The 14,666-nt window shown below is 40.6% G+C and overlaps 1 protein-coding gene across 2 annotated transcripts; it reads left to right on the top strand.

Moving 5' to 3' along the window:
* The first annotated feature begins 30 nt into the window (after window positions 1–30).
* On the top strand, window positions 31–10,902 carry ZUP1 (zinc finger containing ubiquitin peptidase 1). Of its 2 annotated transcripts, XM_068402572.1 has the most exons (10): window positions 31–422; window positions 2,447–2,563; window positions 4,302–4,411; window positions 5,154–5,322; window positions 6,785–6,973; window positions 7,058–7,133; window positions 7,279–7,461; window positions 8,117–8,268; window positions 8,617–8,837; window positions 10,095–10,902. In XM_068402572.1, the coding sequence occupies exons 1-10, from the start codon at window positions 119–121 to the stop codon at window positions 10,140–10,142; spliced, it is 1,569 nt and encodes a 522-aa protein (XP_068258673.1). In that variant the 5' UTR covers window positions 31–118; the 3' UTR covers window positions 10,143–10,902. The 2 variants fall into 2 exon arrangements, with proteins under 2 accessions (XP_068258673.1, XP_068258681.1); XM_068402580.1 differs by lacking the exon at window positions 7,058–7,133 and having other exon boundaries at window positions 7,293–7,461.
* Window positions 10,903–14,666: the final 3,764 nt, after the last annotated feature.

Below are 14,666 nucleotides of genomic sequence, written 5' to 3' on the forward strand. Positions count from 1 at the left end.
AGGCACCCGCCCCGCAGAAAGAAAGGGCCCTTCCCCGCCGGCGGCGGGCGTGGGCAGGAGCGGGCGGGCGCGGGCTGGTAGTGCTGTGGTTTCGTTTCCCTAGGGAGGCGGCTGTAAGATGCCGGCGTGCAACGTCTGTGGGCAGGCTCTCTCCTCAGAGGCGGCGGGGCGACGGCACCTGTGGCGCACGTACCTAGGCCGCCAGCCCCGCTGCCCGCTCTGCGGCGCCGCCGCGCCGGGCTGTGACGAACTCTGCCGGCACATCGAGGCGGCCCACCCGGAGCCGGGGCCGCCGGGCGCCCGCCGCCCCGAGCTCGCCGAGGGCCTCCCCGAGTGCCCCTTCTGTGGGGAGGCGGCGGGGCGGGAGCTGGAGGCGCACGTCAGGGCGCGGCACGGGCACCTGCTGGGCGCCCCGGGCACAGGTGAGCGGCGGCGGCGGGGGGCGTCGCGCCTGGGCCCCGCGGGGGCTGGGGGTGGCCGTGGCCGTGGCCGCCCGGGCGGGGAGCGGAGAAGCGCCCTGCGGCGCTTTGCTGGTGTGGCAGGGCCAGGCTGCCCGGGGGTGCCTGCTCGGAGCTCGCTGGTGGGTGCAAACAAGGGGCGCTGAGTGAAGAGGGTGGAGGGAAGTCATTTGGAAAGGGGCGGTGAGTGAAGACGGTGGGGGCGTCACTTGTAAAATTTGCTCCGTGGCAGAACTAAAAACACTAAAAACACTAATGCAGACGAATCTGCAACGTTTTTCATGCCCAAAATACACTATCGGTGTTAACGAATACAAATTGTAAAGCTTTGCTGTGACAGGGAAGTGGTTTTTACCTATTTGACATACATTTGGTCGCGAAGGTTTGACTTTGCCTCTTGAAGTCTCATCTTTGACAGGATCCTGTCGCGCAGTTGCAGTGCTCGTTAGGGAAAGGTGGTTTTCGGTTCGAAGTAGAGACTCAGGAAACATCCAGCACTGACGTATTGTGAAGTACTAAATGTTGATTGGGAGACCACAAGGATTTCTAGGGGATAAAGTTGGAGTAAAGGAAATATTTATTTGAATACTGTATATTATTTTAAGCGTGATCAGAATTTTATTCTGTCCAAAGTTGCTGGTAGCTATTTCAGAAACTTAGTAATGGTATCTCTGCTAGTGGGTAATCCTATTAGAAGACTAGCATTCTTGATGTAACAAGCTATGTATACTGACAAGAAAAACAAATTATGATTACGATGCAGAATGTGGCAGTATAATCAACCACACTGCATAATCTGTGACTAAAAATATGTTTTTCTTAAAAAAATCCCCAAACCAAACAGATCTTAGCATTGAATAATATCTTACTTCTATGGGTGGGAATAATGCAGAGCTTGAATAAATAGCTTACTTGCCTGCATGCCAATTTCTACTTTAAAAATAATTGCATTAAGGGTGTTTTGGTTTTTTTTTATGTGCATAGTGTGTTTCAGGAAACTATATGTTTGCAGTGCTATGCAAAATGTTGCTGGTGAATTTAGATTGTTATACCATCAAGTTTGCCTCCAGCCACTCATGAGCTTTTAGCTTGAGCAAATGCTTTCCAGAAACAGTTAACCGCGTATTAATTCCTGTGTTTTGTGGACCTAGGAAGCTGTAAGTAAAATCTAGGGACTCAAAAGGAGGACAGTGATGATGGAGTCAGGCTCTTCTCTGTGGTGCCCAGTGACAGGACGACAGGGAGTGGGCACAAGTTGAAATACAAAAAATGCAATTTAAACGCAAGAACACTTTTTTTTTTACTGTGAGAGTGGTCAAACACTGAAATAAGTTGTCTAGGGAGCTTGTGGAGTGTCTGTCCTTGGAGTTATTAGAAAACTGACTGGAAAAGGCCCTATGTAACTTTAACCTGTTTAATTTGGCCCTGCTTTGAGGGACTGGATAATCTCCAGAAGTCCTTTTGAACCTTGCCTATTCTATGTGGTTCTCTTCAGTAATAATACTAAAACTGCAGAAAGAATATTTATTTGAGGAAATGCAGGAAGACGAACAAAGTAAGAATGACAGCATGTTTTACTTTATTCTTTCTGCCCACTAGCTGCAGCGTTATCACATGAATATTAAGATTTTGTAAGCAAGTGTTCTGTTAGCAGGACACATCTTTTCATTGATGGTTTGCTATTTCAGACTAAGCATTTCTTAATACAAATATTATCATAGCAAATTGTGATCTATAAGTTAAATGGGGCAAAGCTTGATTAATAGAAAGAAGGAAGATGTGTCTTAAAATTGTCAGGTATTTAGATACAAATTCCTAAATCGTTGAGAGTAACAACTGTTCAGAATTTGCTGCCTTTTACTGGAGAGTTTCAATGGCAACACAAAAATTGTTACTGTGTATTTATCTTAGACTGTGTATCAGTCAGGGGGGTGATTCTCACAAAACCCAGGAATTGCATTAATCAAGAAACTGCATTTCTTTTTCAGAGGTAGGAAATGGTGAACAGCTGTATGAATGCCCAATGTGCAGTCTTACCTGTACAAACATTCAGATTCTTGAAGAACACGTGGATTTACACTTACAGGAACATAGCTTTTCAGAAGGTACATGAAAGAATACAGGTTTGATAATACTTGAAAGCATTTACCAGTATTTTCATGTTGCAGTATAGAGTCTCAGACAAAATATAAACTAAATATTTCCTTATTTAGAAAAAGAACTGGACACATACATAATGAGCACTTGCCCAAATGCTGTACTTAATTACATATGCTAAAAGAAATATTTGTCTATGCATGCTTGTTAAGTAAATGCACTGTATGTTAGCCAAAACTAAAACTTAGAGAGAAAAATGTTTAAAAGACAGCTATATTACATATTTTTTTTTCTAGCTCTGTAGAAGGTTTACATACATGGAATTTAGAGCGGTACATTCCGGTGTGATGAGCTGAAAGTCTATAGCTTATGAAAGCTTCATATTTTTTTTTTCTCAATTCTCTTCTCTAAATGCTTGTGCTGATTTATTAGTCATAGTGATAAAGGAATCAAAAATAATTTTATTTATTTAGCACGGCTAATAAAATCCTAGAGATTCCCTATCCAGTTCTCTGATTGTAAATTTTTTTTTGTCACTTTGTTATGAGACTGCTGTCAGTGATCCTAGAAGCTAGTAAGCGTGTGTGTCACGGTTTAAAGCTGGGCTGGCGATTAAACCTGCAGCAGACGCTCTCTGTTAACCCTCCCCCCCCCCCCACCCGAAGGGAAAGGGAAAGGGAAAAGGGAGAGAGACTTACGGGTTGGAAAGTTAAAACAGTTTTAATAAACCTATAATAATGAAAAAGAGTATAATAATAATATTGGAATAATCAAATATATACAAATATATATACAAAACCAAGATCGAGCTCCCCCGATGTCGGCAACGTCACCACCGGCACTGCAGGGCAGGCTCCGGGAAGGCCCAGGCTGGGCCTAGCGACGGTCGAGAGCTGGATTCAGGGATGCACAGATCAGGATCGGGGGCAGCAGGAAAACAGTCGGAGTCCTCCTTGGACACCGGCCATAGCAGAAAAAAGCAAGAGCGAGCAAGAGGGGAGAGACCCTCGTGATCCCCCCGCTTTATACCGAGAATGACGTGTATGGCATGGAATACCCTCGTTGGTCAATTTTGGGTCACCTGCCCTGTCTGCTCCCCCCTGCAGCTGCGACCCCCCCTTCAGCTTTTCACTTGTAAGCAGTGAGGAATCCAGCGGTGACCTTGGTTTCTCTAAGAAAAAAGTACAGCAAGAGCCTTACTGCACAACATCCCTACCGGTGCCTCAGCGATAACTACAAACTTCGAGCGTTATCAGTCCTGGAAGCAGACACTGTCTGCAAAAACATGCAGTTAGTTTCAGAAAGTGCAGTTATTTAGAGGAGACTTAGCTGAAAGTAAAAATCACTGAAAGGAAAATCGGCCTGGTTTAGGCCAAACCAGGACAGTGTGGTATTCAAGAAACTGGGACTTCTTGCTAACAATGAAGTGAAACATAGTAAACAAAAGCTGGTTTCTTAGTAGTAGAGGTGCATGCATTATTTGCCAAGTAATTGCTCTGGTAACTGCATAAGCTTTGTACAAGCCAAGAGTCTGAGTCTTGGTAGGCTGAATGCCGTCAGTCCTGTTTAGTCTTCATTGCTAATAGCTTAAAATAATGTGGGATGCATCTCCTAAAATTAATGCCCGATTGTTTTTTTGTATGTATGGTTAGAAAAGAATCTTCTAAGAATTAAATAAATGATCCATCAAAACATTGTTAACCTCCTGATCAAGTCATCTCTCTTTGGAATGTTATTCCTGGGTAGGTGGAAACATAAGGGATCTAGAACTGGCTCAATGGCTCCAAACTGAAGAAGATAAACAGCAGAGATCAGAAGAAGAGAAGCGAGAGAGGGAAGAATTTAAAAAGCTGCAGGTACAGTAATATTCCTAAATGGTAAACTTTTGAACAGTTGTGCCATTAGAAGCTGAGTATCTTGGAACTGTAATGACCTGGAATGGCCATACCATGTCAGACCTGTGCGGTCAGGCTGTGTTGGGGTAGTGGTGGAGGAGTGGGCTGCAAGCTCTTGGCAACCCTGATACTGACACAGGTGTTGGGCTTGCCTGCCTTGAGCTACTTGGCTTTACTACTTGAACAGGGCTGGGTGCTCTCTATGCGTGCCGCATTTCTCTCTCTGGGGACCCTGGCATGCCTCTACCCAGCTCTAGTGCTCTGCCTTGCAGCACAGCCTGGAGCGTATTCCATGGTAGAGCGCATGAGGCCCTGATCATCCTTGCTATCCTCTTCCTGGATACCATCACCTGCTCCACTGACTGCTCCCCTGCTAGGTCCTGCTTCCCTTTTCCTCCCACCTGACAGCCCTGATAGCTCATTTCCCACTCTCACTACCTCCTGGCCATTGAATACCTCTGTGCTGGCTGCCCAGGAGGGAGCAGAGGGATGTGCCTGCTCTTCCAGGTGTGGCTTTCCTAGTCCCACAGTCCTATTGAGGAGTGAAGCTTGGCCTTCAGCTCTAAAAATCATAAATCTGAAGTTTTTGTGTCTTACTGTTGACGATTTTTCAAAGTCACTGATTGTGCATGCAGCTTCTTAGAATCACTAAAGGTGAATTTAAAAAAAGTGATATAAATCATGCACATTTCATCCCTAACAGAGACAGTATGGCTTGGATAATTCTGGAGGCTACAAGCAGCAATTCCTAAAGAATATGGAAAAGGAAGTTGATAGAGGAAGGATGCAGCCTTTTGAATATCACAAGAGAAAAGCTGACATGATGGAATGTTTGGCTTTTGGTATAGATGATGGGAAAACAAAGACCTCAGGTAAAAATCCTGAAATTATACAACTATGACTGTAGTTTTTAGACCTAGGCTGTAGTGACCAAACCTGTCGGTAATGAAGCATATAATTGGATGTTTAATATTGGTTGCATCCTAGTTCTAATCCGTATTTTCTAGATCACTCTATACCATTTTAATCCTAAATTAGTAAGAAAGTTAAAGCTTGGTATATTTCCTATCTTTATTCTAACCTGAAGACTTTCTTTTTTTTTTTTTTTTTTTTCTTTTTTCTGTGGAGCCTTGGAACCAAGCTGTCTAGTTAAAGGCCCAAATACAATATGTATCAAAAGATGCAAATGTCTTATTACAAGCTGGTTGTCCTTGACTGTATGCTTGTTTACTGCTTAGTGCTCATGGGTTCCTAACCTAGTGTAGCTGTTAAAATTTACAGTAGCCTTTTATCTTGTGTTTCGGTTAGTTGTAGTATCATGTAAGCTGGTCCCAGGTAAGCACAGTGTTCATCTCATTACAAAGTCCAAGAGAGGACTGGGAGGAATAGACATCTACTTGATCCATCTTCTTTGAAATGTTTTATAATTGGTACAAAATTACAGTGCTGATGGATTTCTATGTACCTTTCAAAAGGCTTCCTTGACTTTACTTGCCAAGACCACAGTTCAAAGGTCTTCTAGCTTATTGCTAGTGGTTCCAGCTTATCCATTTGGTTCTTGACAGGTAAAGGAAAATTTCTTCTATAAAATGTATTGAGTGGAAATAATACAATTAAAGTTTTCATTCTTGGTAATGATTTAGACTTCAGAGAGGATTTCAGAAAATAATCTGTGATGACTATGGAATGATTGTCTTCACAATAGCATGGCAATAAAGGGCCTTTGAGAATTTACATTTACAAATCGGAGAGTGCATTTCCAAGCATGTTCTTTCATGTAAATGGAGTATTTGGAATATCCTGCAAATGGATTTTCTTAAAAAATATTTACAGTAATTCTCGAATTCTGTGCCATTCCTTTTCTTGTCTTAGTTTGTCCAGGAAAAATAATTTGGGGGGGAATAAAAGGATTACATAGTATGCATAAGTATTTTCATGTTTTTAAGGGGATGTTGTGCTGGAGGTGGCAGTGGCATAGGAATGCTTTATTGGTGACATTACTTTTCCTGTTTCATTGTAATAGTGCCTGTGTGTATCACAGTTTATAATGCAGTCCAAGCTGTTTAATGTAAAATATTCATTGTGTAGCAGCAGTGAAAAAATAGCTTGAACTTTGAAAGCTTCATAGTATGTAAATTCATCAAAGTAAAGGCCATCAAAATGAAATAGGTGTGATGTCCACTGGTTTTGTGATTTGGGTTCTAGATAGTTCACTTATAAGTTTTAAAATAAATTGTCTTAATCTGTATCTGTTCCAAGCTGGGGAAAGAATTTTTTTGTGGCAAATTTTGTCGTTCATTTTGTCAATAAACTTTATATTTGGTCTTCTTTTAGGAGTCATTGAAGCATTGTGCAAGTACTATCAGAACGAAAACAAAGATGTGAAGCATGTATGGCTTTCAACAGGAGTAGATCACTTCCACTCATCTTTGGGTGACAGAGGCTGGGGTTGCGGTTACAGGAATTTCCAAATGCTCCTTTCCTCACTGTTGCAAAACAGCCTGTATAATGACTGCTTGGGAGGTATTAAACAAAATGCTGCCTATTTGTTTCATGTACCTCGGATGACAACTTACTGAATGATGTTTTGCCTTTTCATTTACACAGCAAGGCTTACTAGGACAATGATACCTATTAAATGCTTGTTCTACCACTGGAACTTACTGAGGAAAGAATCAGAGAGGTGAATACTGGCAAGGCATGATGGGGTTGAAGTTTTAGCTTTAGTTTTCTTGGTGCATCTTTGTAACATCAACTGCCTCTTGTAAAAGAAGCGGAATATTTTTAATTAATAGACTATTTCAGTAACTGTAACCACAATTCAAAAGCTTTTCTGTTCCAGATACTACGCTAATTCCTAGCATACCAAAGATTCAGTCCATGATTGAAGATGCCTGGAGAGAAGGCTTTGATCCTCATGGGGCATCTCACTTCAACAACAGATTACATGGTTCCAAAGCATGGATAGGAGCATGTGAAATTTATTCACTGTTAACCAGTCTCAGAATAAAGTAAATATTGCTTTTTTTGTTGTTGTTATTTTTAAGTGCTGTACCTTTCAATGTCAGAATTGCCAACTGTGTGATGACAAAGCTTTAGTGGCTTTAAATTTAACCAACCTATAAACAGATCTGATTTAGTGCAGCATAAAGCTGTGTAACTACTTATGCAGGTACATAAACTGAATAACTACTTAGATCATTGAGACTTGATGAAGAATTATGCCACATATGCATAAAATCAAACATTGATTAAAAACTTAATTTCTCTAGAAGTTTCTTCTCAAGAATCTGAATTTCAGCTATTCACATGCATAATTCTGACAGCTGTTAACTGGATTCTCTAGTGTATGTGTATTGCATGCAAAAAATCAAACATCTTAATTTTTGCAAGCTTCACAAGTTCTTGTTAGACTGAACAAAGTAGAATGTTTCTTTGTTATGGAATAAATCTTCCAGTTGAACAGTATGTATTGCATTGTTTTGTAATTGTGTGTCCCCTACTCCTGTATTTAAAAAAAAAAAAAAAAAGTGGTAACGACCACTTGGAGTTGCTGTTCACAATACATTCTTGATGCAGGAGGAAGGGACTGAGACGTGAAAAAATTGTTTTAACAAGCAACCTGCTTGAAATTTTATTGTTGCTTTCATTTTAAATGTTCTGTAGGTGTCAAATCATTGACTTTCACAAACCGACTGGCCCTATGGGTACACACCCTCGTTTATTTGAGTGGGTTTTGCGTTACTATTCTACAGAGAATGAAGGTGGTGCAAAGGTAATGTGTACTTCCAAACCACCTATCTACTTGCAACATCAAGGTCAGTATCACAATATGCTGGTTACTTACTATTCTGTATCTTTCATTATACATGCTGCAATTCAGAGCAGCATTTTACATTCCTTCTTCATTTAACTGAAGGCATGGCTTTATTTCCTGTTATTTTTTTTTTATTTAGTAAGAGCAACATCAATGTTCGTATTTTTATTTGATGGAAGAGCTGGATGTGATTGGGATCCCACCTTTTTGACATCTGCTCTTTACTTATAACTACCTTATTAAATTTCAAGTAATGTCTTCCTCAATCTGAAAATAGCATAGCATACTACGAGGAAGTAAATGGGATTTATGTGCTTTTAAAATACTGAAACTCTTATTTTGAAATTAGGTCATAGTCGTACTGTTGTTGGAGTAGAAGAGAAGAAGAATAAAACCTTATGTTTGCTACTATTTGACCCGGGATGTTCTTCCCAAGAAATGCAGAAACTGCTAAAACAAAACAGTGATGGTGCTAGTCTCAAACTACTTCGGAAATGTATGGGTAGCTTAAAAGAAAAGCAATACCAGATAGTGGCTGTAGATGGTGTACTCTCATTGGAAGAGAAAACTGTAAGTATTTCAGAAAATAGTTTCTGTCTTAAGAAAATTTAAGAGAATCTGCATCTCTTCTTTAATACTCAAATGCACATGCATATATGGTTACATGATGAGTTTTTTTCATCTTTTCACTTTCCTCATTATTCTCTGCTACTTTCTGCTTACTCAGTTCACAGAGAATAATCACAGGATATCAAAACCAAAAATGTTTTGCGTGTGAATGCATGTCACCTTGATGTAACTGACTTCGAAGTCTTTTTATGAAGCTTGCAGCTGTTTGCAGATGTAAATTTAGGCTTTTTTAAATTTTTTTTTCTTACAGTATTTTCTCCTAAATAACTTATAAGGTACTTACAAAGCATTCAGAGTCCAAAATTATGTCCAAGGGGTTTTATTGCGACTTTGTAAAGCTATGTGGTGTCTATTAGCCTTTGATAGTTGACAAACGATGCACACGGATACTAAAGCCTAACCATCCAATGTCTCCTCAGCTTGGACACTAGAACTAGTGCCTTCTGCTTTCTGAAAGTACTTCATATATTCATATATTCTTTGAATATATGATGTTCTTTATATGAATATAAAGCACAGCTCTGAGCAACTTACATAGTTGAGGTGTAGGCATTTTTATAAATCTTATCCACGTGTTTCACTTTGGGCATTGTAACTAAGACCTTAGAGGTTTCCAGCTGAATGTCAGATGTAATTTTTGTTTCTTAAGCTTTCTCTTTCCTACACTAACAAATTGATTCTGAGGAACCATGTTCTGATTCTGTGGTGTCTCATCAGCACTGTTCAGCATGTTCAAGCTTCAGGACAGACTTTTATTTAAATTATGAAATAAGTGGTGACTGAGTCACCTGCTTAACTGTATTTAACAGCTGTATATTGAAATGAGGTATTGTCTTAAATGTTTTCTGGCCCCGAACATGTCAGAAATAGCAGTGAAACACAGCCAACCTCTCTTCTTCCTGCTGGCCAAAGCTTTACAATTCAGGACACAGTAAAAAGAAGAGTGTTGTATGGGATTTGTGTGGGGTGTTTTGTTTGGTTTTGTTTTTTTTCCTCTTTTCAAAGATTTGATTTATATTTACAAATACCAATTATTTATTATTAGAATTGTGTCTTGAAAGCTCCATTTAATTAAGATGAAATGTAACCCCTTATACTCATTAAGCTTACTAAACTATTGATTTGGAAAATGCTCTTTAAAGTGGCATTTTTTGTTCATTAAACTATTCTCTTTCCCTTCTCCCCACCTTTTTTTAGGCTCGCTGCCATGCTTCTCAGGTCTTAACATCAGAGAAGATTCCTTAAAGGATGCCTTTGTTACCTCTTTTGGAATCTGCTGGATGCAAAACATTAAACTTCTGGACTGTGACCAGTCACCTGACTGTGACTGTGAACTGAACAATTTCTAGACTTTGTCTCCATAAATGTTTTGGGGCTCTGGAGAAGCACAACACTAGAGTAAACCTGTAGTTTTGATCTTCAGTCAAAACTCTGCCCTCCTGATGAATCTGTAATCCTGAAGTCTTACAGTTCTTGACTTACTAGAAAATTTGCTATTTTCTTAGTTGCTTACATTACAAAGCAACATCTACCATCCCGTAGCAAAATATGCACCATAGCTAACTGTCAATAAGCAGTGGATAGAGATAGTATGGAACTACTTTATTGGAGTGCTTCTGTAAATATATTGATGCTGACTGGCCAATGCTCTATTTCTTACCAAATTTGATCAACAAATATTTATTATGCCTCAGCAAATTCTCATGCAACTATTTGCAAAGTACAGAGACAGTTCAGTGATTTCACATGATACAGCTGTTCCACCCGGCATTAATTTACTCCTGAACTTCTTTTCAGTTATCTGGCTTCTCTAGATGTATCCCTTGTAAACATGAACATGTGTGCTTATGAGGTGGATCAGTGTTAGCATTGGCTGTGAGGTCTAAGTGGTGTCCAAAGTAGGGTGCATGTGCTCTAGGGGCTGTGCAAGACAGTCCATTGGGGTATATGAAGAAAGTATTTCTTTTGTACCATGAATAAATAAAATAAATACTTTTAAAAAGTGTTTATTTCATCTTTATTTCTTCCTTTTAATTTCTATTTTTGTATATGTTTTATAATGTATATCCCCTAGGTCTTTGAGGCATCTCAAAAGGACATTTGAACTGACAGGTGGCTAGGGGCTCTGTTGTGCAGGGTTAGTGCCATTTAAGACACTGCTGAGACAAGTATCTTGGGCATTTGAGGCAGCCTACTGTACATAAGACATGCTGCTCTGGCTGAACATAAGAGCCTTACCTATCCAGGAAGGCAGCTGGAGGCTGGGAGGGATGGTCGAGCGTGTTGCAAATACCACTAGATGCCTTTAAGTAGTTGAATCGTGCTGTGGCATCCACTTACTGTAACTAGAGCTTAGATCCTTCCCTTTCATTTAGGCTCTTACATGTTGACATCTAGATGTAGGTGTAGGAGTTTTAAAATTAACCTGTTTCTCTCGTGTTTAATGTGCTCTGTCAATAAGAACTAGGAACTTTTGGAAGTAGTGAAACATGAATATGTAAAGATATTACAACTCATAAATCAGTAATTTTTCTGACACATACATTAAAGTAAAAAAAATAATTACAAAAAAGTGTTCATTTCAGTAGGTATGTAGAAGTGGCCTATAACCTGTGAAAGGGTTAAATATTTAGCACTCTGCGGGGGCTGAGACTAAGACAGAGTTCCTGGGAACTGGGGGACCATCAGCTCCCACTTTAGCCCTGATCTGTGTGGCACATGTTCTTACACCATGTGAAGTTTTGCAGCCATGTGATCATTTAACCTCTCACAGATACAGTTCAGTCTCTTCTGCACTGTTCCTTCACCTCCCCTGTGACAGGGGCTGAGTCTGTTCCTGGCTAAGGCTGTGCTAATTCCAGACCGAGCATATTCTTCACCAGTGTGACACTGTGCCCAGATGTGTAAGCCTGTCCTGGTTTGGCCTAAACCAGGCCAATTTTTCTTTCAGTGATTTTTACTTTCAGCTAAGTCCCTTCTAAGTAACTGCACTTTCTGAAAGTAACTGCATGTTTTGCAGACAGTGTCTGCTTCTAAGACTGATAACGCTCGAAGTTTGTAGTTATTGCTGAGGTACCAGTAGGGATGTTATGCAGAAAGGCTCTTGCTGTCCTTACTCTTAGGGAAACCAAGGTCACTACTGAATTCTTCACCACTTACGAGTGAAGAGCCGAAGGGGGGTCACACCTGCAGGGAGGAGTAGACAGGGCAGGTGACCCAAAATTGACCAACGAAGGTATTCCATCCCATACACATCATTCTCAGTATAAAGCAGGGGGATCATGAGGGTCTCAGCCTGCTGTTTTGGGGGCTTCTGCTGTTTTTTGGGGGCCTCTGCCTGCCTGGGCTGCTTCTGTGGCTTGAGCCTTTGGCCAGTGTCCAAACAGGACTCTGTCCGTTTTCCTGCTGCCCCCGATCCCGATCCATGCATCCCTGAATCCAGTTCTCGACTGTCGCTGGGCCCAGCCTGGGCCTTCCCGGAGCCTGCCCTGCAGTGCCGGTGGTGACGTGGCTGACATCGGGGGAGCTCGATATTGGTTTTTTTATATATTTGTATATATTTGATTATTCCAATAGTATTATTATACTCTTTTTCATTATTATAGTTTATTAAAACTGTTTTAACTTTCCAACCCATAAGTCTCTCTCCCTTTTCCCTTTCCCTTCGAGTGCGGGGGGAGGGTTAACAGAGAGCATCTGCCACAGGTTTAATAGCTGGCCCAGCTTTAAACCATGACAAAGCCTAAGAAGCAGGAATTGCAGCTCAGCCCCAGCACTTCACTTAGGTGTTCAAACCGCCATTGGGACTAAGCTGTCATTTCAGTGAAATGCTGTAATGTGCCAAATCTCTTTGTACTGGCCTGAACATCCTGCTTGATTATTGTGTAGTCACCGTGGGACAGCTAGATTGTAAGTGAGCAGAAGAGTGGGAGTCCCACTCAATCTCGCTGAAGATGCCTCTGCATGGGCTCTGGCAACAGTGATTCCTGGCACCACCTGGACAGCGACCAATATTTGATTCCTTGTGTAAGCACGACCTTATGCCAAGATCCCAATAAATTTTGTTGTGTTTGGTTTTTGTTTTGGTTTGTTGTTTTTTTTTTGTTTGTTTGTTTTTTAACAAGCACTCTGGGAGTATTAGAGCCACACATGCCTAATTACAGATTTATTAAGGTGAAATTCCTGGTGTCTCACTTGTTTCAGTTTGACTCCAGGACTGCCATGTAAAGGTTCACCCAGCCAAGGTAATAATGGTATAACAAACAATAGACTTTTCAGGGAATTGCAGCTGGGGCAGGCTAATGGGGTAGCTTTCAAACATTAGCTGGGCACCACTGGAAAGAAAGCAGGGAGATAACAAAACGTTAAAGTAACTCTCATGAGACCCAGGACTTACAGCCCGAATTACTACCAAAAGTTTGTCCTGAGAGAGAGAATGAGTGCGTTTGGGCTCAATGCTAACTAAAATAACGGCTTAAGAGATGTTGCCTCTTATTGTCAGACTCTCCTGGGTTCACAGAAGTTGGACTTTTTATCTTCTTTGCAAATAGTTCTCTCAGAGAAACAACAGAATCCTGTCTGGATCTCTTTGCAAGACCCTGAATGTTTGGTTAACCACTTAGGTGAAGAAACTGATGGCATGTTCCTGAAATTCCAAGAAGGGCTTTGATCTGCTTTTCTCTTCCCAGGCGTTAGGGCAAGGGAAGGAGCAGTACAATCAGAAGTAAATCACAAAGACTTGTCATTGCTGGGGGTCCTAGCCGCTCATGCTCAGCTGCAAACTGTATTTTATGAAAAAAAAAAGCAGTGAAGGAGTGTCTGCGAATCTACACAAGACAGAGCACAAACTGATTACTGAAAGGCCTCCTAAGTCTGCTATACATAAAGTGCTGAAGCAGCTTCTTTACCTGGAGTAAACCAACTCTCAGAAAAGCTTCAGGTGATTATCATGAAAATTGCCACTTGGGTTCATCAAAAGCTGTAACTGTTTCACCATCACTTTGAGAATGTGTTCATTTCTCCTTGGGAACAATGTCAAAACTCTCTGTAAATTCCAAGTTTTGGGGGCAAAATGTTTCATTCTTTTTTTGTCTGTTTATGTTCAATTTATCATATATATGACTTGTCCAAATACTTTTTTTATATGCTATAATATTAAGAACTTATCAAGACTTTAATGTGAACGTTATTTTGAAGCAAAAAATCAAGTAATCTAATTCTAGTATGCTAGCAATATTCTAGTAATTCTACTATTTAATTCTAATTCACATTGCTTTATACATAGGCATTTTTAGATTAAATGTTCCTAATTGAAGGTTCCAGTGAAAAATGTGGATTTTGGTGACCCCTAGGTTTTTCTCACAGAAACAATTTTGACACATTCTAGTTATTCTCTTGGGCTACATGACAGTGAATTTCATTACACCCTCCAGCCCTGAAAGTGATGATTTCCTCTGTGCAGACAACAGCTTACCTGTACAGGGTGTTTTCTTGCATATTATTTCAGTGCTGTCCTCTCCTTTCTACAGGTAGCATCTGTAGACTGGAGAGAAGTGGTAAGTTTTAATTCCATCTCATGGTTATTTCATAATAGTTTTCATACGCAGAGCACGTTCAGACAACACTGTATGGATTACACTGTGTTTTCCACACAAGCACAGCAAATAAAGTTTTTTTTAATGTTTTTTTAATGGCAGTCAGATTCTACAGATGAAGAGTTTAGAGGAGGGTGTTACTATGAGGAGAGACTGCCATTTGAGCCCTAGTTAT

This window comes from Nyctibius grandis, chromosome 1 (assembly GCF_013368605.1).
Source record: "Nyctibius grandis isolate bNycGra1 chromosome 1, bNycGra1.pri, whole genome shotgun sequence".
Lineage (NCBI taxonomy): Eukaryota > Metazoa > Chordata > Aves > Nyctibiiformes > Nyctibiidae > Nyctibius > Nyctibius grandis.

Coding starts and splice junctions, on each gene's coding strand:
- ZUP1 (XM_068402572.1), top strand. CDS start 119: ATGCCGGCGTGCAACGTCTGTGGGCAGGCTCTCTCCTCAGAGGCGGCG. Junction 5,323..6,784: donor TGGGAAAACAAAGACCTCAG/GTAAAAATCCTG, acceptor GTCTTCTTTTAG/GAGTCATTGAAGCATTGTGC. Junction 8,838..10,094: donor TCTCATTGGAAGAGAAAACT/GTAAGTATTTCA, acceptor ACCTTTTTTTAG/GCTCGCTGCCATGCTTCTCA.